Source organism: Carcharhinus amblyrhynchos, chromosome 5 (assembly GCF_965287045.1).
Source record: "Carcharhinus amblyrhynchos chromosome 5, sCarAmb.v2.hapA, whole genome shotgun sequence".
Classification (NCBI taxonomy): Eukaryota; Metazoa; Chordata; class Chondrichthyes; order Carcharhiniformes; family Carcharhinidae; genus Carcharhinus; species Carcharhinus amblyrhynchos.
Genome location: NC_137328.1, coordinates 37,652,743 through 37,677,962, shown reverse-complemented (window position 1 = coordinate 37,677,962; position 25,220 = coordinate 37,652,743). Strand labels below are relative to the sequence as shown.

General features: G+C 42.8%; 1 protein-coding gene across 3 annotated transcripts in view; it reads right to left on the bottom strand.

The window, feature by feature from the left end:
• The window catches only part of acer2 (alkaline ceramidase 2), a 73,513-nt gene extending 49,790 nt beyond the window's left edge, over positions 1–23,723 (bottom strand). For all 3 annotated transcript variants that reach the window (XM_080188672.1, XM_080188674.1, XM_080188673.1), the window contains exons 1-3: positions 23,230–23,723; positions 20,073–20,187; positions 4,665–4,806 (exon numbers count right to left, since the gene is read on the bottom strand). In XM_080188672.1, coding sequence (XP_080044798.1) covers positions 4,665–4,806; positions 20,073–20,187; positions 23,230–23,331 — 359 coding nt within the window. In that variant the 5' untranslated portion in view covers positions 23,332–23,723. The remainder of the gene's footprint in view (positions 1–4,664; positions 4,807–20,072; positions 20,188–23,229) is intronic.
• Between the last annotated feature and the right edge of the window lie 1,497 nt (positions 23,724–25,220).

Genomic DNA, 25,220 nt, shown 5'->3' with positions numbered 1-25,220 from the left:
GAAACAGCAAATGCTGGAAAGCTGAAATAAGGTAAGGAGCTGCTGCAAGTGCAAAGCAAATTTGGCAATATCCGTATAAGTATACAGCAATTCCCTCAACAGCTGCTGACAAATATACCATGCATTTCCAGCATTTCCTGTTTTTAATCATTACTGGACAGTACCTTTGTTAACTTAAGCATCAGGAAAAGTTCATATTTACATGACCATTCCCAAAACTCTTCTAGATAAACATTCATTTTTCATTGCTGCAAGCTAAATCTTTTTCCTATCCCTTGACAGGCAATGATTAAGAGTGTTTTTTTTTTAAATATCAATACCATAATAAGAGTCTATAATCTCAGTTTATTGCACAAATGTTTACAAAAATGAAGACAATCATGTTTTGGAACTTTTTAAAGAATGAATTGTCAATTGGATGTTGGACAAGCAGACTAACAGCACAGAGGCAGTGAAAGGGTTGGTAGTGAGGTAGATCTAGTGGTCCCAATATACATGTGGAATCTAACAGTGCATCTTCAAATGATTTAATCAGGGGCAACATTTGGATCAGAATCTCTGTTTGCTCTCTGTACCTACTTTGCTATTAAGTGGAGATACCGGTGTTGGACTGGGGTCACCTGACAAAGGAACAGCGTTCCAAAAGCTTGTGGATTTACTATCAAATAAACTTGTTGGACTTTAACCTGGTGTTGTGAGGCTTCTTACTCCTATTTTGCTATTCACATCCCAGAACAGACTCCCTTAGCTGAGTTGATTGCTTTAACTCTTTTTTAATGACCTTTGTTAGGATCAAGAGTTGAAATCATTGCAATGAATGCAAATAACCAATTAATAAGAAAGGTAATACAAAATTCAAACCTCCTTTGTAAGTCTATCAATTCATTCCTTACAAAGTTTCAAAACATGCTGCCAATGGAATTTTGTTAACTGACTTTGTTTTTGTAAGTGAGAAAACACATGAGCTATGGTTGTGGGGATGGTAGTTATTAGTTTAAATATGAGTTTCACCTGGTACCTCAGTTGACAAAGGCATTGTTCAGTAATGATTAAAACAGGAACTATATTGTACGTCTGTCAGAATCTGCTGAGGGATTTGCTTTGCATTTGTACAGATATTGACAAATATGTTTTGAATTGGCAGCAGCTCCTGACTTCATTTCAGATTTCCAATATTTATCCTCAAGGATATGGTTATCATCTTGGACTAGTCTTATCACGACAGTAGGGAAATTTAAATTTGGCTAATTAAATCAAACCTGGAATAAAAAGGTAGCATTAGTAATGGTGACCAAGAACCTACCAGATTGTTGTAAAAATTCGTTTGGTTCACTAATAGAAATCTGCTATCCATTCGTGATCTAACCAATGTGTGATTTCAGACCAACAGCAACATGGTTAACTCTTAACTGCCCTCTGAAATGGCTTAGCAAACTGCTCAGTTGTATCAAAATCACTAGAAAAAAATTGATAAGAATAAAGGAGGACAGATCGTCCAGCACTGAACTTAACACCAGAAACAACACCCAGTGGAGGCGATGACCTAGTGTATTATCACTAGACTATTAATCCAGAAACTCAGCTGATATTTTGAGGGTCAGGGCTGAATCCTACCATGGCAGATGATTGAATTTGAATTCAATAAAAAATATCTGGAATTAAGAATCTACAGATGACCGTGAAACCATTGTCAAATGTCAGAAAAACCCATCTGATTCACTAATGTACTTTAAGGGAGGAAATTTGCCATCCTTACCTGGCCTACATGACTCCAGAGCCACAGCAATGTGGTTGACTCTCAACTGCCCTCCAAGGGCAACTAGGGATGGGCAATAAATGCTGGCTAGCCAGCAACACCTATGCCCCACGAATGAGTAAAATAAAGGTTCAATTGACCTTGCAAAGTTCTCCTCAGGAACATGTGGTGGTGTGTGAGAAGTTTTTGCATTGGAAAATCTGTCCCACAGTCTAATCATCAACAACGTAACATGGTCATACTTAAAGAATTATACCTTACTGTTAATGTCTCAGATTCTTCATCACCCATTCCTGAGAATATGCTGTCCACTGGCAGGACAGACCCAGCAGATATGGTGGCACAGTGGTACGCCGTCAGAAAGGAGTGGTCCTGGGCATCCTCAACATTAACTCCAAATATCATGAAATTTCATTATATCATGTGAGATATAGGCATAAATCTTTCTATGGGTTACCACCTAGCACACTCACTCATGTTGAAGAAACACTGAGTGTAGCGAGGGCACAGAATGTACTCTGGGAAGGGGTCTTCAAGTCCAAGAGAGGCTTGGTAGCACCACTAATGACTGAGATGGCAGAATCCTGAAGGACAGGTGTAGCAAGACTCCCCTACTTCAAACATTCCATCCCCTTGTAGCTAAGAGGAGATTATGTTGAGGTTTCAAAAATCATAAAGATTTTAAAGAGTCAGTGACAAGTTTAAAATGGTCATTAAAAGAGCACGGAGAGAAGTTAGGCAAAATTCCTCTACTCAGAAAATACTTGCAATATAGAAAAACTTTGCCATTGGGCCTAAGACCATAAGGCACAGGAGCAGAAAAAGGCCATTTGGCCCAACAGGTCTGCTCCACCATTCAATGAAATTATGACTGATCTGTTATGATATTCTTCAACTCCACTGTCCCGCCTTCTCCCCATAACCCTTAAATCTCTTGCTGATTAAAGACCTGTCTATCTCAGCCTTGAACATATTCGTAATTAAATATGTTAAGTGAAACTGGCTAAATACTTGAAACAAAGGAAGATTGAGGACTATGGAGTGAGACCAGGAGTGGATTCTTCTGTTCACTCTGCTGGTGAGCTTGGAGGGGGGGAAGGGCCCTAGGCAGGATGGTGGCACACTAGGACCCTGTTGCCTTCCCACCGCCAGCAAAATTAAGTTCTGGGCAGGAAGGGCCATGGTCAACCTTCCTGTCCCCTGCCTTGTATTGAGCCCCTTATGTGGCCAATTAAAATAAAGTGTATTCATTAGTCACAAGTAAGGCTTACATTAACACTGCAATGAAGTTACTATGAAATTCCCCTAGTCGCCACAGTCTGGCGCCTGTTCGGATCAATACACCGAACCAGCACGTCTTTCAGAATGCGGGAGGAAATAGGAGCACTCGGAGGAAACCCATGTAGACACAGGGAGAACGTGCAAACTCCACACAGACAGTGACCCAAGCCGGGAATTGAACCCGGGTCCCGAGCACTGTGAAGCAACAGTGCTAACCCCACTGTGCTGCCGTTAAGGGCCTCATCTGCTGCTGGTATTAACCCAGTAAAGACACAGTGCCTGGTTGATGGACATTTCTGCTGAGGGCCACACTCTGTCTTTGCTGCCGACACCCTCCCCATATCCCTCTTCCTGTGACCCGCACCTCCCCACCCCAGAAAACCCAACCCCCTCATTATTTATCTCTGGCCCAGGTTGCTTCACAATCCTGGGACTCTGGTGGGTGTTTTGCCTGCAACAGCCACCCACATGGTGCCACTGTGGTGCTGGTCTCTGATTGGCCAGTTCTCAGTAGGTGTGATTTTTGCCCTTGGGGTCTTGACTGAAGGGAAAGGTTTGCCAGTGACCTCGCCACTGCCTGATTGGCTTGTGGTTCAGTGGGCCTTCCCAAAAAGAGACTGTATGGGTCTCATACCAGCCCTCTAGCCAGTGAGACTCCAGATGTCTGAACATGATTCCGCCCAGGTATGGGATTACTGTTGGATTGCTCTAGCACAAACATTATAGACAGAGCGGCTTCCAGCTGTGATTAAGGCTTTCATCATAATCTCTTTGTTCTTGCATTCCATCCTCATAAACATCAAGCACTTGATAGTTTTGGGCTGTTGTAACACTTCTGGTCCAAAGTTGACCTCAGTTTATTCAGCCGTTTTGTTTGTGCCAAGATTGCTGAGAAGTCAAGAGAAACACTGTGTGAAAAGACTGGCCCCAATCTTACAGAAATGTACACTCCTGGCCCTGTGCCAATAGAGAGGCAGCCACTCCCTTCCTGGCAAGTTTTTGATTAAGGATTATCTGTGAGCCACTTCTAGTTTGTTTACAGATCTGATGTACATAAGGCAGATTGGAGGCAACAGGAAAACTTCAAGTGACTGATGTTCCCTATTATGTATTTATGTGAATTGTACAAAATAGATGAGCAAAACAATTTTTCAAAAGCTATGTCATTATAAAATGCTGAAGTTAAAAGGAGATCCTAGTACAGATGGTATTTATGAACAAATGTTGTGTACAATAATTGACAATTTTTCATGTTATGTTATAACACAGGGTGTGATCTTACCTGCCGTTCGTGATACGCTCCCACTGCAGCGAAGTCGGAGAATTGGGCAGCCAGTCAAATCTCCATTCACTGCGGCGGGAAGGGAAAATCCCACCAGTGTGAAGAGTAGTAAGATTCCACATAAAGTGTATTTTATCAAACCAGATAGAGATTACAGGCCTGAAATGTTAACTCTGTCCCTCTCTCCACAAATGCTGACAGACCAGCATTTTCTGTTTTTGTTTCAAGTTTCCAGTACCCAGTTATTTTGCTTTTGTATAAAGAAATATATCCTAACCACAATGTAAGGCATAATTAGCTGACTATATCAACTACGTTATTTGACATTTGTGTGTCCAGCCTTACCTGTCTCGTTGAAAAATCCGTGGCAAATATCGTCTTGGGAACCACATCGCCAGGGCACACATTAGAACCCAAAGGATTGCTAGTTCATCTAACATCTGACCCAGGAAGCTCAATGTTGCATGAAAATAAACCGATCCTATACCTGCAAGGCAGAAAATTGACAGGATTTTGGCTGGTTACAAGCAGCAATTATTTGTTGGTTTGGAGTACATCATCAGTTTGTGTACAAAGACAGCTTAGAAACAGTATACTTCAGGCATTTTAATAACGGCTTCCTCTCTCATTCAATTACTTCTCTTGGAAAAAAAAGTCACCGTCAAGTCAAGTTCTCTTAATTACTCCTCTGGATTCAAGGGTCCATGTTGACAGTTTGAGAAACAGCATACAGACAAGCATGTGAGATTCAAAACATCCCTGCTCTTCTTTGAAACAAATGGGAAGCGATGTTTATTTAATTTTGGCACGCTGTTGGGCTCATCAGCACATATAGAAGCAAAAACTGGGAGTGAATTACAAAGCTATAATTTAATCAAGAGCACCAGATGACGTCAAACCTTAACAACAAATCTGGGGAGGCTTGCGATTATCAGAGTACAAGTTGATTGACATCCTTATCTCACATCCAGGAAAAGCTGTGTGAAGTAACATATTTAGAACTTTAAGAATTGATTAACATGGTATAACAAAAGTACAAATTTGGCTTATTCAGTTACCAAACTACAGCACAAGAGGCACAGATTTCATAAAAAATTGGTTGGTTTCACCATCTCAGCTAAGGTATTATCAAAGTATAATTAACATACCAAGAATGGTTTAGATAACTATAGCATATTTGATTTCATAATAAGGCCAGAGACATAATAAAGCCTGAAAATAATACTTTTCACGTAAGTTTTCTAGATGCAGCACTCAGAAGTTTAATTGAATCAGTTCTATTTGTGACATTAATTGACTTTAGAGTTTTATTAAAGAACATTTTGCATCTACTGATTGATCTCAAGATCTCGAAAAGAAGGACCATCCATGTCCAATTTTAAATAAAATGCAGTTTTTACAGTGCCAATGTTTGTTAAAGAAATAGACAACAAGTACATCAATATATTCAATGTGTTAGTATCTAAGAAGAGAAAACATGAGTTAAAGTTTTAAAATTTAAATTAGCAGGAAAGCATGGGGATTGTGGGCTTAGGTTTTTCATATGAAGCTTACATATGATGCTTCTCATCAGGAGTGCAATTTCAGAAATGACCATTCTGTTAACAGAACTGAAAAACAGAGACAAGTGAGGGGTTTCAAACCAAGAGAAAGAAGGAAATGAAAGCACTGGCTCCAATATAAAACATTAACCTATATTCCTTCTTTTCAAATGTTGTATTGTTCTTAGTTCACATTTTCTTTACATCTTTAATGGAAATTAATTAGTATTTGGGAAACATTCTGTTAAAATTAAAATCAGCAGTAGTTCAACAAAATAAAGTTAAAATGCCGTGAAAGGAACATAGGAACAAGGAGTAGGAGAAGGCTGTTTGGCCCTTCGAGCCTGGTCCACCATTTAATAAGATCATGTCTGAACTGATCCACTCCACATTCCTGCCTACCCCTCATAACCTTTCACCCCTTTGTTATTCAAGACTCTATCTAGTTCTACCTTCAAAATATTCAAAGACTCTGCTTGCACCAATTTTTGAAGAAGGGAGTTCCAAAGACTCACAACCCTCGAGAAAAAAAATCACCTCTGTCTTAAATGAGCGACCTCTTATTTTCAAACAGTTTCAGATTCTCCCACAAGAGGAAACACCCTCTCCACATCCATCCTGTCAAGACCCCTCAAGATCTTTAAGGTTTCAATCAAGTCATCTTGTACTCTAAACTCAAATGGATACAAGCCTAACCTATCCAACCTTTCCTCATGAGGCATTCGTGGTATTAGTCTAGTAAACCTCCTCCGACCTGCTTCTGATGCATTTACGTCTTTCCTTAAATAAGGAGACCAATACTATACACAGTGTTCCAGATGTGGTGTCACCAGTGCCCTATACAACAGAAGCATAACTGCTGTGATCAATTCCCCTCAGAATAAACAATAATATTCTATCAACTTTCCTCATTACTTGGCGTACCTGCACAAAATGATTATGCTGGTAAAATTAGGTCAAAAGATGATTTTAAAATGAAATTTTAAAATAAAATATTGTTTGCGGTGTTAATTGTTTTTACATGAGCTGCCATGATTGAGTGAGACATTCTTGTCTTTGAGTCACAGACAGTGGATTCAAACCTCAAGGGAGTTCAGCTCCGAACGTAGGCTAATGCTCCAGTGCAATATTGCGAGACTGTTGCACAGTTGGAGTGCCAGATCTTGGATGAAACATTAATGTGCTTTGGCCTGCCTTTTCAAACGGACATGAAGTTGCCAAACATCATAATACTCTTGGCCATCATTAATCCTTCAACCAACACCACTTAAAAAACAGATTATTGTCCATTTACCTCCTTGCTGCTTGGGAGGCCATGCTGTATAAAAACTACAACAATTAATACCCTTCAGATACACCTCATTGTCTGTGAAACACTTTAGGGCATTCTGAAGTCATGAAAGGTGCTATATAAATACAAGTCTTGTTTTCTAATCTGGCTTCAAGCTGTGTCATTCACTGTCCAACAAGAGTGTATAAGAAAATGCCAATAATGTATAATTAGCTAAACACAGTTGGAGAAAATGCTGAGAGAATAATACTAAAGGCATTTCTGTATGACAGTTATGATACTGGAAGAGCAGCTTTCATAAATTGGGATTCACTGTGCATCACCCTTGCGATTTACATTTAGGATCCAGGCCCATTTAGTCATGTTTTATACATGCCTGTAATTTGCATTGTAGCTGTAGTGAGGTGACTCACCTTGGCAGATAAAAAACAAGAAGGTGTATTCAATGAGAAGAAACTAGTCCTCAAAGCAAATGCAATTGTGACTAACTTCCTGGAATCTTCTTCCCGTTCCAGCTGTTGATAAACGTGACTTAGATCTAATTTGGTATATTTGAGGACCTCTGCTAACTTATCAAAGAGGTCCTCTAACCTGGGAATGGGGTAATGATCCAGCTGAGTTCCCCTGTTTACTGTTAGTTTGTAGTTCAACAGATCCTAACAGTACAGTTTGGTTTCAGGATGGGGACAATGGGTGTGGCCCATTTGGAAAACTGCACAGGTTTGATGATGCCTAGATCTTCCAACATTTTTAGTTCTACCTCTACTTTCTGGTATAATGTAGGGACAAGCTCGGATAAACCTGCATGTAGCCTTAGGGTTAAGGTAAATTTTAGCTTTAATTCCTCTTATTCGATCCAATTCTCTCTGGAATACCTCCTGGTATTTGCATAGCTCTACATTGGCTATTAAATATTTCCAGCCAGTTCAGTTTTATTTGTTTTAACCAGTCCTGTACCATGGGACTGGGCCTCTGTCCTTCAATCACCATGAAGAGTAGCTGAACTGACTGATTGCTATTGGATACAGGCATAGAGGTTGTCCCACTATTTTTAGGGGGCGATTCTCCCAAATAAATTCTAAGTGTCAAATTCACATGAGAACTAGTCCCGCTGGTTTTCTAGTATGATTTTCCAGCATGAATCTCCCACACTCTGAGCACTGTAGCGTGCCCTAGCATGATTCACTCTGAAAATCAGTAGTTGGGGCCTATTCCCACTGGAGAGGCCGGCAGCATAGCCACTGCTCTTTGGGGGTGGTCCCCCCCATACCCAAAACATGCTTCAGGCCCTAATGCTGAATGACTCTTTTCAGGCCCCACTGCGCCCTCACTCGGGCTGTTCCTATATTTGCAAACTCTCTCCCAAACATGGTGAAGGAAGTTAAATTCTCCCCATGGTCAAAGAAGACCTTAGGTTTTGATTGACGGTCTAGGCCAAGTTATTTTATGTTAACTGTGACAATAATACTGGTGCAATATATAGCAGGGAGTTGGGTACATGAGATGAGTAAACATTCAAGTACAGCTATGATTCTATGATTCTAGCTTTGATTCCTCCTCAAGTCAAATAATCTGCTGGCACTCTCTCTGTGAAATTCCAGACATTAGTGATGGGTGCTTAAATACATTGTGGAGGTTACAGGGTGCTGAGAAACCATCTTTTAGAAGCAGATGAGGAAAGAAAATTGCAAAACTCTAAAAAGATATTGCACTTGCCAACGTCATTAGAATTTGATCCAACTATTTATTAAATACAACATGAAGCATAGCCTAATTTTGCCATCTGTTACAATATCCTTTAAACAAAATACAATTCAGCCCTGTCTCCACGTGATCCTTTGCTTTTACTCTTTCTTGCAATCAGCTTCCTTTTTCCTCCTGGAGTTTCCATTTTATGCTACTTACTTGTCCCTGTATGTCATTTCTGTATTAGATGTTCTCTTGTTTCTCTTTCATTTTCACTTCAACTATTCATTTAATCATTTGTTCTTTGATGGTTGTATTTGTGAAAGAATTTGAAATTAACACTGCTACGGTGACTGGCATCATACATTAAAATTTTCCTTTGACTGAGAGCCCTAATTAAGATGGCAAACACAAAGGCATCCATGCACCCAATCAGATAAGTAATGTGCACTGTGACAAATACAAAACTCATTCTTCTCTATTTGGGAGATAAATGTGTCAGGTGCAGATAAATCAATCTAAGACAACTTCAGAAAAAACATAGCTAACATCTACTGTAGCAACAGCTAGTCTCACTATGACTTCAGTACAAAGCTGATTTGTCTGATTACATCTACGGTTAGTTATGTCTTGGATTGAACAGAACCTTATTGGGATAGGGTGCCGAATTCTTTTCCACACTGAACTGTATTCTGAGAACAAAACAGGAGTCCAGGGAATAAATCTTGAAACAATATTCATTTTAACACAAAATGGGGTGATTCTCCCATCCTGCTGTGCTGCTTTTAAGAGCATAAGAACCAGGAGCAGGAGTAGGCCAGCTGGCCCCTTGAGCCTGTTCTGCCATTCAATAAGATCATGGCTGATCTTTGTGTGGATTCAGCTCCACTTAGCCGCCTGCTCACCATAACCCTTAATTCCTTTACTGTTCAAAAATTTATCTATCCTTGCCTTAAAAACATTCAATGAGGTAGCCTCAACTGCTTCACTGGACAGGGAATTCCACAGATTCACAACCCTTTGTGTGAAGAAGTTCCTCCTCAACTCAGTCCTAAATCTGCTTCTCCTTCTTTTGAGGCCATGCCCCCTAGTTCTAGTTTCACCTGCCAGTGGAAACAACTTCCCTGCTTCTATCTTATCTACTCCCTTCATAATCTTATATGTTTCTATAAGATTTTCCCTCATTCTTCTGAATTCCAGTGAGTATAGCACCAGTCTACTCAATCTCTCCTCATAAGCCATCCCTCTCAACTCCAGAATCAACCTAGTGAATCTCCTGTGCATCGCCTCCAGTGCCAGTATAACCTTTCTCAAGTGAGGAGACCAAAACTGTACACAGTACTCCAGGTGTGGCATCACCAGCACCTTATACAGCTGCAACATAATCTTGCTGTTTTTAAACTCCATCCTTCTAGCAATGAAGGACAAACCTCTATTTGCCTTCTTAATTACCTGCTGTATCTGCAAACCAACTCCTTGAGATTCCTGCACAAGAACACCCAGGTCCCTCTGCACAGCAGCATGCTGCAATTTTTTACCTTTTAAATAACAGTCCATTTTACTCTTATTCCTACCAAAATAGATGATCTCACATTTACCAACATTGTACTTCATCTGCCAGACCCTCGCCCACTCACTTAGACTATCTATATCCCTTTTCTAGCGCAGCAGACCAGGAAACACCAGAAAGGCTGATTCACGAGATTTGTGCTGGGCGCCCTGGCCTCCGTGCATCTCCAGACTTAAGGCTTCTCGCACCGATCGATCCACGCTGAAAATCAGCGTAACGGCCGTTTGCATTAGTTCACATATTTTAGCGTGCTATTAGTGGGTCCATGACTAGAAACTGCACCGCAGCAAGCATCTCCCCCCTCTCTGGCATGACGTCACGCTGGCGGGGTTTACCACAGCTCTATAAAGTTGGGACCTGGCATGACAGTGTTGAGAAGGAATAAGGAGCGAAGTTTTATGGGGCTGATACCCCCGGAGTACAGGAAAGGTTGGAGACAGAGCCAGGAACAATTCGGCTTGGTGTGGGGAAATTCCGGGAGAGCTGGAAGTGCTGTCTCCAGGCCCAGGGATATTCCATGTTGTCTCTGTGTGGTGGAGTGGGCTTCTTTATTGAGTGCTGGTCAGGCTGCTGTCTGCAGCCACTGGGCTGTTCCATTATTCCGGCTGTGGGGTGTGGTGAGGGACTGGATTGAGTGCTGGGGTTTTAGGGAGAAGGGGAGGGAAGGCACCATGTGCTGCTCAAGGGCTCACCAATCAGACCGCTGGTGCTCCAAGCAGGGTGCTCAGGTTGACATACACACTCATACTGCATGTACTCTGCAGTGAAGGGGAACCCATCTTGTGATAAAAAAGTTTGTCCCTGACCTACAACACATGCCTGGAAGGGAACGCTGTCATTGCACTCATGGCAATGGCTCAAGGGAACTCAATGGCAACGCCCGCACACCAACCCGCATACTCTCACGATAGCTTTGTGCAGTGTCTCCAACATGCTCTGACACCCATGGCCAATGTACTTCCTGGATGCCGATGGCACCCTTGGCCTGCTGGGTCTCTGCCATGGCCCAATGTCTCCAAGATGGCCCGGACCCTGTAAGCTATGTGGCCAAATCCCTGAACTAGATTTTCCAATGCGGACACCACCCTTGCAGTGTTGGCCTGGTTCCCAAACTGTGCTGGCAACACCTCCTGTGACAGTACTCTGCCTGTCTCCTCTAAACAGCCTTGCAGTTGCAGCATGGTTGCTGACAACCCTTCCACAGCTCCCTGGGTTTACTGATGCAGCTCCACTAGCTTCAGGATGAACCATCCTTGAGACCCAGCATCTGGCTTGGGTCAGCTGACTCCTCACCTCTGTCAGAGTTCTGTGTGCCTGAGCCCTCGAATGTGCCCACCTCCAACTGATGTGCATCAGCAGCTGTGATGTGCTCACCAGTAAGTGACCCAGAAGCCTCAGCACTAACATGACCCACTGTGGTGATAGTCTCAGTGTTGGTGGTTGTGTGGTTGATGCCTGTGCCTATTCCTTGGAGGATTCTTCAGGGCCTCTCTCCGAGGTGTTGCCCGTGGTGTCCAGAGGAGTTGGTTCAGGAGCAGTGGTGGAGGGGGGGACACCAGAAGGGCCTGGAGCATCAGAATCATCCCTTGAAAGAAAGGGAAACGTTAATGAGAGGCAGGGAAAACAGCCCTCGCAGCGTGGCACTCGCTTCAAAGAAGACCTTAGGAATAGGATTCAGCTGGTGCTCACTTGTACGCCAGACGCTGACCTGGCTGTCGGTTATCGTTCTAGGCGTGTCCCCCCTGCCAACTCCAGGGCACACTGCTCACAGACGGTCAATGGCCACAGCTCAGGAACACCCCCACCAGTATTTTCCCTTTCACGCCAGTTGTGGGGACATTATGGGGATTGGAAGCATGATGTATGGAAGGGCATGGAGTGCAATGTGTGTCGGGGTTGGGGAAGTGGGTCCACACTGGGGGCGCTAACTGGAGGGTGCCTCAGGGGTTGGAGGCAGTACTGAGGGGGAGAGGAGGGGCTGTCCTTGAGGTGCCTGGGGGTGGCTTGACATTGTAAGGGCAGCACATGTACAGATTTCAGAATAAGATGCACACTCACCCTTGCCGCCCAAAGAAAGTCATTCATTTTCTTGTGATACTGTTTTCTGGACTGAGGGGTCAGAGTCCTGGTATTCACAGCAGCTGCAACTGCCTCCCATAACACTATCATTGTGCAACCCCTTGGCTCTCCTTCACCACGTCCAGCAGGTGGACCTGCTCACTTCCAGAAAATCTGGGACCACATTTCTTGGGGCCATCTTCCTGGCATGACTGCCTGTGTGTCCATAATTGCAGCTTATATACAGCTCTGGCTTATTAAGGGAGTTCAGGTGCAGTCAGTTTGGGTCAGTCATGGGCCTATTAGTTAAATTTCATTGTGAATAATGTAGAGGCAATTTGGTTTCAATAAAGGATGAGCCAACTCCAAAGGTGCTGACTGGGTTAACACAACAAGGTACCGTGGCCAGAGGAGGAGGCGGTGTAGTGCTCAAGGCTCTCACTCAACAAGGGGCAATGCTCGTAGGCAGAGGGTGTGCAAGGCAGCACAGCACACTGTGTGTGAGGTGGCACGGAGTGGGGGGCAAGTGGAGGCCGGCGATGTCGAGGTCAGTGAGGTGGGGAGGCCAGCAATGTCCAGGCCAAGGGGGAATGAGAGGCCAGCAATGAGGCCAACAATGTCTGTGGGGGATGAGGCCAGTGATCTCAACGCTGGGAGAACTTGTTGAGTGATGCCCAGAGATGTACGCGTGTGCAGGGGCTGCTCAGCGTGCTGATTTCAGCCTCTTCAGTGGGAATAGACCCCACCCCTGGATTTTTCACATGATTCACACTATCGCCATCTGCAGTGCACAGAGTGTAGGAGACTCAGTTTGAAACTCCCAACGGAGAAAAAGCACGATTTACTCCCGTTTTTACATTAATTCGACACTTAGAATTTTTTGGGGCCAGGGACTCAGGTTCAATTCCATCCCTGGGTCGCTGTCTGTATGGAGTTTGCACATTCTCCCCTTGTCTGTGTGGGTTTCCTCCAGGTGCTCTGGTTTCCTCCCACAGTCCAAAGATGCATGGGTTAGGTTGATTGACTATGCTAAATTGACCCTACTGTAAGGGGGATTAGCAGGGTAAATGTGTGGGGCTACGGGAATAGGGCCTGGGTGGGATTGTGGTCAGTACAGACTCGATGGGCCAATGGTCTCCTTCGGTACTGTAGGGATTCTCTGATTATCGCCCCCAAGGTTTTTGTGCAATTCCAGTTTCTATTTTTGGTCTGTCTTATGGCAGCAATACTTGATTATCAACTTTATTCAAGGACATTACAGATGAATTACATTTTTTAACATGTAAAATCCAGAAACATATTCAAAAGAAAAATGAGCATTTATATATTGTTTGATGTGTGCCTCAAACACAAACTTGCCATCAGCCTCCCTTCTGTTCAAAATCCCCAAATCAATAAGACTTGCAACAGATATAAGCTACCACAAGTGAGATATAATTCCTCCTACTGATAATTTTAGCAAAAGCACATGCTCGCTATTTCAATAAAATATCAACTCAATGGATTTCAGCATGAGATTTCAGAGACCTCCTTATATGGAACCATTCAGATGAATAAATCACAGCAATTTAAAACCCATTCACTTTTAAGTCTCTTCATACTGTGGGAGCAGATGGCTGCTGCCACAGCAATAAAATTTATTGGTCCCTATTCTTCTGATTGAGTAGTTATCTGTGCACAATAAGAGCTGCAGCTGTATCAAATGACTCTATATCCATAGTTAGATATTCACAGCATCCATAATGTCTTCATTGAAGCATAAAACTGGGGTCCCAAATGATGCCATTTTTTAAAATCAGAAAATAGAGCTCTACAAGCACACTAAACAAAGATAGGAAATAGATACATTCATTCACGCAGTGCAGTGACCCAACGTACTGGAGTAGTATGACAAAGCTTTGAGCCCATGCCCTCCTATTGCTATTATCAACTGTACAGAGAGTCGTATGTGAAATTTGATACTTTTCACATATTCACTGCATATCTGTAACTCTACTTTCTATCAGTGCAGATAATGGGTGCAATCTTACCACCCGTTCACGCCACACTCCTGTTGGCGACAAGCCAACTTCTGGCCAATGTTTTTATCTCAATTCAATCCAATCAAGTCCAATTCAGAGTCCCAACAAGTTGAGACATTCCCGATCCAAGCTGACAAGACAGGACTCTCACCTCCTGTCTTGGGCTTGATCTACATGATCCAAGCTGATTGGAGTAGGCATAGCTCCTCCTACAAGGCTTGATCTCATTTGCATCTTAGCCAAAAGGCTGAGTATTTCAATAAGTCTCATGATAGTCTGAAAGATAGAAAAAGGTACCAGCCTGTCCCTGGTCACAAATTCCATGACCCTAGTCACAATCAACATTACATCCCTCAACTCAGTTCACAAGTTCTATTATCTTGGGAGCATCATCCCCAACAATCATGTTGGAAGATGAAATTAACCATTGTCTGACAAAAGCAAGCTCAACATTCACCAGGCTCGTACACAGGCTATAGAGCGAGCATGGAATTTGTCTGAAAACAAGGGATCAAACTTTATCAGGCAGTGGTTTTCACATCACTTTTCTATAGCTGCGAACCTACTGCCATCACATAAATCAAATAGATGCATTCTACTTTGCTGTTTTAAAGTTCTATCTGTGTCATCAGGTGGCTGGAAAATTCCTCCCCACCAAACTTCTTGCAAGGTGCTGGGCACCTTGTACTTCGAGCATGCTCATCAGAACTTTGCTTCGCTGAGTCAGCCATGTGGATCATATGGAGGACTCCTGCATAGCAAAGCTGGTATTCTACAGCCACATGAGCATGGCAACCCTATGATGCAGAGGACATCCCAAATCAATATGTTCTCAGAATCTGTAAGGTGAACCCCATTACACTGGGTGGGGGGGGTGGGGAAACAACTCTGGACAGTTCCAAATGGAGAAGTCTCTGTCATCAAGCAATCTCAACATTAGAGAAGACTCAGTTCCCAACAGGATAAGCAAGCACGTTGCAAAGCCAGTGCCTTTGTGCACCCTTCCAACACTAACTTCATTGTATAATACGTGCAATCAAATCGAAAAACTCAACTGGGCAATTCTCCTGTGCTGTTTTTGTAGCTCAGCAAGCCACAAGACTCAAGGCCATTTTGTGGGCTTCACGCTGGGCGACATGGCCTCTGCGAATCTCCAGCAGCCAAATTTCCTGTGCCGTCAGCTCTGCGCTAGAAATCAGCGCGATACTGAACAAATTATGATCATCCTCATTTTAATATTATTTGCGACAAATTATCAGGCCCAGGATTGAAATCTCCAGGCCTGCTAGATTACCTTCCCCCCATCCCACTGCTAAGCATTTTTCATTCCAAGGGGTTTACAGTAGCTCCCCACTTTGCAGGTGAGCCCGATGCAGCTGGATTGAAGAAGGGCCATTGAGGCCCCCCAGAGTGTTAGGGGGGGAAGGAGATGCCAGTCTGGCAGTGCCAAGAAGGCAGGACATAATGGAGTGGGGCATAATGGTGGGTGGGGCCATTGAAGGGAGATTGGTGGGGATGTGGGGGGAGTGCCGCTACCATTCTGCATGGGGATCGCTAGCAGAGGGGGGAAGGCCAGCGATCAGGGCTAGGCATTGGGATGTGGGGGGCTGGTAGTTGGTCTGCCTGGGGTGAGAGGGAGTCGGAACTGCAGGAGGGAGTGAGGGGTATCGGGGCTGCCAGCGGTGGGGAGGCGGGGGCATCAGGAGATCGGGATGGGCCAGCGTGGGGGCAGGAGGGAGTGGTCAAGGCTAGCATGGACATTTTTGGAGGGGCCAGCAATCAGGCCATGGCGGTGTCACTCAGCCAGTGATGTGGGGTTGTGGGGCTGGCCAGCAATCGGGAGACCAGCAATGCAGGGCCACTGCTCATGTGCAGATCTCAGCACTGACAGTTCGGTGCATGCGCAGTGGCCCGCTCAGTGCTATACCGCTGATCACTCCCGCAGGAATAGGCCATACCCATTGGTTTTTTGCAAAAATTATATCAGGGCACTCTGCATTGCATAATGTGGGAGATTCATTTTGAAAATCCCACTAAAAAATGCAAATTCGACATTTAGAGTTTTTTGGAATTCCACCCCAAGATTTAGTTTAACATCACATAGGTGACAATACCAATGGAGACAATCAACAACTGTTGGGTGACACAGTGGTTAGTATTGCTGCCACACAGCACCAGGGAACCACCTTTGATTCCAGCCTTGGGTGACTGTCTGAGTGGAATTTGCATGTTCAGCATGTGTCTGCATGGCTTTCCCCCCACAGTCCAAAGATGTGTCAGTTGTTGGATTGGCCATAGTAATGATGTGGGGTTACCAGATAGGGCCTGGGTAAGATGCTGTTTTGGAGAGTCCGTGTAGACTTGATGGGCCTAATGGCCTCCATCTGCACTGTGGGGATTCCATGGATTCTCTTTGCTGAACACTCAAAGCAACAGGAGAATCCATCATCATTTTATGTTCACTCACATGTCACTGAGCCTAATACAAAGTAGCACTGAATTGGCAACCTCATTTAAAGAATTATGTTATAATGATGCAGTAGAACAGAAGTGCTACATGTTGGAAATTTGACTGGAACCCACCCTTAATTGGGAGGGAGATGGCTTGTGTGTCCAATCCAAGGTGGCAGGGGTGGGGAGGGAGGTTCTTGAAGCTGGATGGCAAATAACAATAAAAAGGGGATGTTTGGAAGGAAAGTCCCAAAAATGTCGATCTAATAATCTGTGGTCATTAGCTAATTACTGAAAAAAAGGAACTGGTGCAACTTGCCCAAGAAAGCAAACCATACCAGAATGGGTAGATAATTAAGGGTGTGTCTTAAATCTTCATAGTCAATTGATTTCAACAACAACAGCAAGTTATATGTACGTAGCACCTATAATGTAGTAAAAAATCCCAAAGCACTTCACAAGAGCATTATCAAAGAATAGCCACCTAAGGAGATGTTAGAGCAGGTGATCAAATGCTTGTTCAAAGAGTTAAGTTTCAAAGAGTGTCTTAAAGGAGGAAGAAGAGGTAGAGAGGCAGAGAGTTTTAGGGATGCAATTCCAAAACTTGTGCTCTCGGCAGCACAGCTACCAGTGGTGGAATGATTAAAATCGGGGAAGCTCAAGAGGTGAAAATTGATTTTAGTGCAGATATCTGAAGAGGGTTATAGGGCTGGAGAAGGTTACAGAGAAAGGGAGGGGCATGGCCATGTCAGAATTTGAAAACAAGGTGAGATTTTTAAAATTAAGATATTGCCCAAATGAGAGGCAATGTAGGTCAGTGAACCCAGGGCTGATGGGTGAGAAGACGTCGGTGCCAGTTATAAAATGGGAAGTAAAATCTTGGATGAGCTGGTGTTTATGGGGACTTCCTCGAAACGTCAAAGTGTTCTGTCCCATTATTTGAATTCAGATCACTTACATTTCTATACGGAACAGATGGGAAGGCCCATCGAGCCTACACTGACAACAATCCCACCCAGGCCCTATCCCCGTAACCCTTTAAAGGCAAGGTGAGAATTGAACCTTCTTGCACCTCCGAAAAATGGCAACCTGCAACAGTTTGTTTCACTAAAACCGGTTATTTACATTTGCAGCTTGTAATTCTCTGATTCAAGAAAAGACACCTATTTGGGTGGACCTCTGGTCTATTAAAAAAACCAGCATTGTTCTGTCTACAATAGTGCTATCAGAATTCAGAACTGTCTTTGTATCCAACCCTAAAACATAAATGCAACATTACCATGTCAGACAATTAATAGCTATACTGATGCAATGGGACGCAGAAGTTACTCAGATTCCCTTGTGTTACTGACTCTGCTGCAAATCAACAATCACACTGTATTAATGTACCACAAATCAAATATTTTTCTGCAACAATTAAAATTACAGATGTATTTGCTTTTCCTCGACAATATTATTGCAAAGTAAACAGGATTTGAAGTGTTAGTTCAACTTTCACAAACCTATGTGTTCAATTAAACAGTACAGACATAACAATAATGAGTCCACAAGTAAAATGTCTTTGCTTGCTTGAAGTGCCTCAAAATTGTTTTAAATTTCAAAGAGCATTAAAAAGTTACACCAATTTTACAAACCTTGCTCCAACAAAACTCCTAATGTTATCCTACCAAAACTTGGTTGTCATGGTGCACCCATGTATCTTCCATGTGTCACTGTGGGCTGACTGTGCATCACATATCCCCAGTAATTGAACAAACTAAATGGATATTTGCATTTCTTTATTTTGATGCAAATTTACTTCTGGTCTGGTAAGTTGTGCTTTCTATATTTCTATAATCAGTCCCAATGAGAATGACCAATGGCAGGAACTTAGAAACTGTAAAAGGAATTCTGGATTATGCATCTCAGAACCTACCTCCTTCAGCACACCTTTGGACACTTTCTCCCTACTACCTGTGCAGCATTCTCTTTGGATATTTGTTGCAAGAAAAGATAAATATGCTTACTGTTGTTCACACATGCGCATCACCGAGGAGTGGTTGGATAGAAATTAAGAGAAGGATCCTAGGCCAATTTTTCCTTTCCTGGGTCCATAGGTACTGTGGCTAATTGGAACAAACTTACCATTATCTCAACTGAAAACATGGACACAAGTACAAACCTGCATCTTCCTGTATGGTTCACTTGCTCATTAAATAGACTGACAGAGCCAATGCAGAGGTGGATATATATTACTTGTAGAGAAGTCCAAATATTATTTCTCCTCCCTTCCCCATAATATTGATTGAAAAGAGGATGGAACCATTTACAACAGCCTGGTATAATTTAGTATTCATAAGTAAATCTGCTGGGAATCAAGGAAACAAGGCATTGAAAAAATAATATTCTTAATGAAACTGTTGATAAAGCCTTAACATAAAAATGCACATGGAAAGCAATGACATAGTGATAGTAATGCAGTGACTCAGGCCGGAACTTTACCATCTCACCCACCATGGGAATTGAAGAGGGAAAGGTCTGTTGGCCTAGGGTGGGATTTTATGGTTTCAGGATGAGTGAGGCCGTAAATCCCCCCTGCCACTCCCCCAGAATAATACTCCGGGGACCCCAGGTTTGAATCTCACCACGGCAGATAGTGAAATTTAAATCCAATAAAAATCTGGAATTAAAAGCCTAATGATGACCATAAAACCATTGTCCACTGTCATAAAAATCCATTTTGTTTACTATCCTTACCTATTCTGGCCCACATGTGATTCTAGATCCAGAGCAATGTGGTTGACTCTTAAAATTCTCTCTGAAAAAACCTTGCAAGTCACTCAGTTCAAGGGCAGTTAGGGGTGGGCAGTAAATACTAGTGCAATCAGTGATGCCCACATCAAATAAATAAATCAGTGTGATTTTTATTGTGATTTTTAAAATAAAATTGAAATAGAAAAATGCAAATTACATAACCATGAGTTTGTAATGATTTAGTAGATTGCTTTGTCTGATCACATCAATTCACCTGCCACTTAAAATCTTTAATAATTAACAATACAGCAACTGAAACTATTTACAATTCCACACATTCATTGGTCCATGAAGTATCCAGCTACATGCCTTAGAAAACACACCTGAAACAGTCCAACTTACCTACAACAACAAGCAGAGTCCAAATGAGATATATCCCACTGTTGAAACATGTTGCATATTGTCGAAATAAGTACATGCATATAGGTGGCAACACAAAAAATAAAACATTGCTGATCTGCAAAATAAAAGTTGAACATTTGTATGGTATGTAACTATTACAAACACAAAAAACTCAATATGATTGACATTACAACAAAACAAATGGTCTTATAAAAGTAGTTCAAGATTTTATGCCACAATTTCACAATCTATCAATCCTTATGCAAAACAAGCACTGCATGAAGGGCATCCATGCACTCGTTCTAAATTCTTCTTTCATTACCTATGGGCATAGTAAATGGATTGTGCCTAAAGCAGTGCATAATCCATGTGTGCTATTACTGCATATATACCTAATGCAGTTAAAAGTAAGGCCTTAGAAGATTGGTCTATCGACTTCAACTTTCTTTTGTCCAAAAATATACTTTACCTTGAAAATTTGTGGAAGTACATTATGTAAGAGATTAAAGATGACATCATATAAAACGCAATAGTGTAGTGTTCAATTCCTTTTGGCACACTGCACTCAAAGATGCCTCATTACACCTACAATTACAGGTCATATTTTCTATTTATATTTGTATTTCCTGTCTTATTGCATACATTCCAATGGGTTTTACACAGTTTTTAGTGCCTTGGTGTACAATGGCTAGAGGCCTTTCCCCAACTTTGCAGTGGCTATCCCAAGCTTTAGTACATCCCTTGTATGTAGCCCTGGACTTTGGAATGTACCAGTCTACAACACTCTGGCCTAGCCAACATTTTGCACTAAAAGATGAGTACATCTTTCAGGCAGGCCAAAGAGCATCTTTCACTCAGCTGATGGTACTGCAACAACCCTGGAACACCTGGATAACAAAGACACTTACGTCAGACTCCTACAGCTCAGCCTTCAACACCATTATTCCTACAAAATTCATCTCTGAACTCTGTGCCTAGGGCTCAACTCCTCCCTCTGTGACTGGATCCTAAATTTCCTAACCCACAGACCACAATTAGTAAGGACAGGCAACAACACCTCCTCCATGATTATCTTCAACACTGGTGCCTCACAAGGCTGTGTCCCCAGCATCTTACTATACTCCTTATACACATATGACTGTGTGGCCAAATTCCCCTCCAACTCGATTTTCAAGTTTGCTGATGACACCACCATCATGGGTCAGATCTCAAACAATGATGAGACACAGTACAGGAAAGAGATAGAGAATCTGGTGAACTGGTGTGACAACAATAATCTCTCCCTCAATGCCAGTAAAACTAAGAGATAGCCACCGACTACTTGAAGCGTAGTGGAGGACATGCCCCTGTCTACATCAATGGTAATAATCAACAGCTTTGAGTTTCTAGGCATCCAGATCAACAACAACCTGTCCTGGTCCTTCCATGCTACAGTTAAAAAAGCCCACCAAAGCCTCTACTTTCTCAGGCAGCTAAGGAAATTCAGCATGTTCACTACAAGTCTCATCAATTTTTACAGATACACCATAGAAAGATAGAAAGCATCCTTTCCGGAGGTATCATGGCTTGTAATGGCTCTTGCTCTGACCAAGACTGCAAGAGACTAAAAATGGTTGTGAATGTAGGCCAGTCCATCACGCAAATCAGTCTCCCATCTATTGAGTCTGTCTATACTTTCAGTCGCCACAGAAAACCAACCAGCATAATCAAGGATCCCATGCACTCTGGACATTCTCTCTTCCATCTTCCTCCGTCGAGAAAACAATACAAAAGGCTGAGGTCACATACCAACCGACTCAAGAACAGCTTCTTCCCTGCTGCCATTAGGCTTCTGAATAGACCTACCTTATAAGTTGATCTTTCTCTACACCCTAGCAATGACTGTATCATTATATTCTGCACCCTTTCATTTCCCTCTCCCCTATACAGTGTGGACACTTGTTTGAGTTCGGGGCCATGTGATCACCAACAGTGGCCCTGTTTCTCCAGACTCCACACTGTCACATAACCATTGATTTCTATAAATTCATTCTTACTTTAGTCATGTCCACTACTTCTCTCTTCTTAAAATTTTAATTGGCCTTTTTTATCAATATACCTACACTTTCATGAAATGATAGAAACTGAATTCTCAGTCTCACTTTATCTACACTCTGCAGCATCTTTCCATTGTTTACATTCACTATTTTCTACCAAATAATAACCTCGTACTTATTCACATTGTACCTGCCTGCCCACTCAGCCATGTCTTCCAGAAATCTTTAAAGATTCCGCTCGTTATTTGTCAAACCTTCTAGTTTAGAGTCCCAGCAAACTCGCGTTGCTCTGCTCAAGTTCAAACCACACATGCAACCAAAGTGGACCCAATCACGATCCCTAACAGCCAGCCAGCCAGGCACAGTAACGAGAAGGAGCTCCTATGAAAACACACTGAACCATCAAGCTGCAAGGATACAACTCAGTGTCCAAAATGATACTGATTGGACACAGGGCCTGGCTTCACACTTTGAATTTAACTACATTCAAGGAGATTATTCCTTTGGAAACGAGAGAAGCGTTAAAATTCTGTTGCAGGCGGGCAAACTATGGAAAGATGAATAAGCTGAAGAATGGGGAAATTGTTGTTAAGAGACGAGTAGAGTTGGAGGGTGAGTTACTGCTGGGAGTATGGGGCTGCCCTGGTGGTCAAGTGGCCAGGAATCGGTCAGCTCACACCATCTCCAAACAGGACAATCCTTATTTTGAACTCTAGAGGGCAAGTTGAGATCCATTCTTTAAAAGATACAACATGAGAGTTTAGTTTAAAGGGACTCGCACCAAAATAGGCATCGCTGCGGGCAGGCTTTGGGATGCCCAGGTGTAAAGGAGTCTATAGCTTGATGCTGTTACACCAATGTGCCCTGGGGCAGACCGAAAGTCTGGAACGTGAATAGCGCAATGTACGGCACAAACTTCCGCATGAACCAAAACAACAAGAAACTCCAGCAAGTTAGTTTCCTGCTCCAGCCAATCCCTCTCTTACACAAATTCCCAGCCACGTCTGATCGATCCGCCAGGATTTCAGTTTCCTGAGAATAAAATCTGCACCTTATGTCGCTTCAATGCAACACAGTAACAATCCTATTTTGTTCAGTAAAAGCTGTAAATGGATACAAACCGTGTTGTAAAATTCAGCAATGTTTGAGAGGATCACGTAATTGCCTTCACACCAGTCCACTTCAGAGCTGCCAGCCCGCAACTGGTTCCAAAATCGACTCATACTTTGCCTGAATTGATCGGGATGTGTTTCTGGTGAAAGGTTTGGGGGGGCTGACGATGTCTCTGTAGACTCAGCCTCAGGAGCCTTCACATGAATCCTTCAAGAGCTAGCCCGCTAATGAGCTTTTCCTCCTTTTTCCTGCAATGTCACGCAGGATGGTCTGGGTTTTTTTTCTCTCGCTCTCTGTTTTCCTGACCCCGGGTTCCCCTCCTGGTGCAGCATGCTGTACAGGCTCAGTGACACGGCGCCTCTCTCTCCTCCTTCACATCCTCAGGGTCAGTCAGCTCACCTCCCCTTGGGTGCTCCAGGGTGGGCACGGATTACACTTGTCCACTCCCCCCACAATAAAAAGTAACAAACGCTGCTCAGACCGAAAGTTTGATGCAACACCATGTACACAGTATCACCATCTGGATTAGGGTATCCCGTGTTAAACGTCAGTCTTTAGCTGTTCACCCTCTTCCTGCATGACCTCTTTTCTCTTATATCTAATATATGTCCGCAGTAACTCTCAACGCGATAAACTTCAGATCATTTTTCAGTTCGACACCTTTGTACTCTGAGGGAACCGCTGCACACAATGGGAGAACACCATGGTTTAAAAAAAAGCACAGGTTAAATCCTCAAATCGTGATTCAACACCAGTTGTAAAATAAATAGGAAGAATGTACGAGGAAGGAGAAAGTGAAATATATATGTGTACAGAGTGAGTATAAAGACTGCAGTGAGTTCTGGTGTCAGTTCAGTGAAAGTAAAGGTAAGAGTGTGTGGCACCGCTGAGGCTTCAAAAGAAAATGGGAAGAGTTAAGGTCGTCACAATTTCTTTATGAAGCCATCGCAATACTAGGTGATAATGTTAAGGTGTTTTGAACATAAAAGATGTCATGGCGAATCAATATAAAACCTCTGGAAACCCATGAGTGGAATTCACACTGTAGAAAGGATGTGAAAGCAATGATACAGTGCGGATACACAAGGGTGCCACCTGGTGTGCTGCCTACAAATACAAAGGAAAAATGCAAAATTGTGAACTGCTTTGAGAATACAGATGGTTTGGTAGCAAAAAGAGATGAGCCTGGGTAGTTAAAGTAGACCGGATGTAAAATAAAGGGATGTAGATATAAGGATGAATGTAATAGTAAGGCTGTGGAATATATCGAAGGCAAACACCATGTCAACATTTGACAATACGGTCCAAGGAACAGGAAACAAAATGATATAGGAACTGGGTAAGCACATAGGTTTAGGTTAACTGTTTCATTCTATGTTAAAATTATTGGGCCAATTCTCTGAATTATCAAATAACAAAGCAGTTATGTTATTAACCCAGTAATCCAGAGGCTTTGATAATAACTCAGCGAATGCGAGTTCAAATTCCACCATGGCAGTTTTAAGAATTTAAATTTGGGTTAAAAAATCCAAACTAAAAAGCTAGTTCAATAAGCTTGACCATTAAGATTTTAGGTTCAGGGTGGCATGGTGACACAGTGGTTAGCACTGCTGCCTCACAGCACCGGGTTCGATTCCCAACTTGGGTCACTGTCTGTGTGGGTTTGCTCTGAGTACTCTGGTTTTCTCCCACACTCCAAAGATGTGCTAGTTAGGTGATTGGCCATGCTAAATTCTTTCTCAGAGTACCTGAACAGGAGTGTGGCCACCAGGGGTTTTTCACAGGAACTTCATTGCAGTGTTGATGTAAGCCTACTTGTGACAATAGTAAATAAACTTAGATTGTTGTAAAAACCTAAGTGGTTCACTCAGAGCATTTAGGGAAGGAAAACTGTCACCCTTCCTCGGACTGGTCCATATGTGACTCAGTCTCCCATCATTATACTGGGCTCTGACACACCTGAAGAAGTATCCTATAAGCCACTTTGTTGAATCAAACT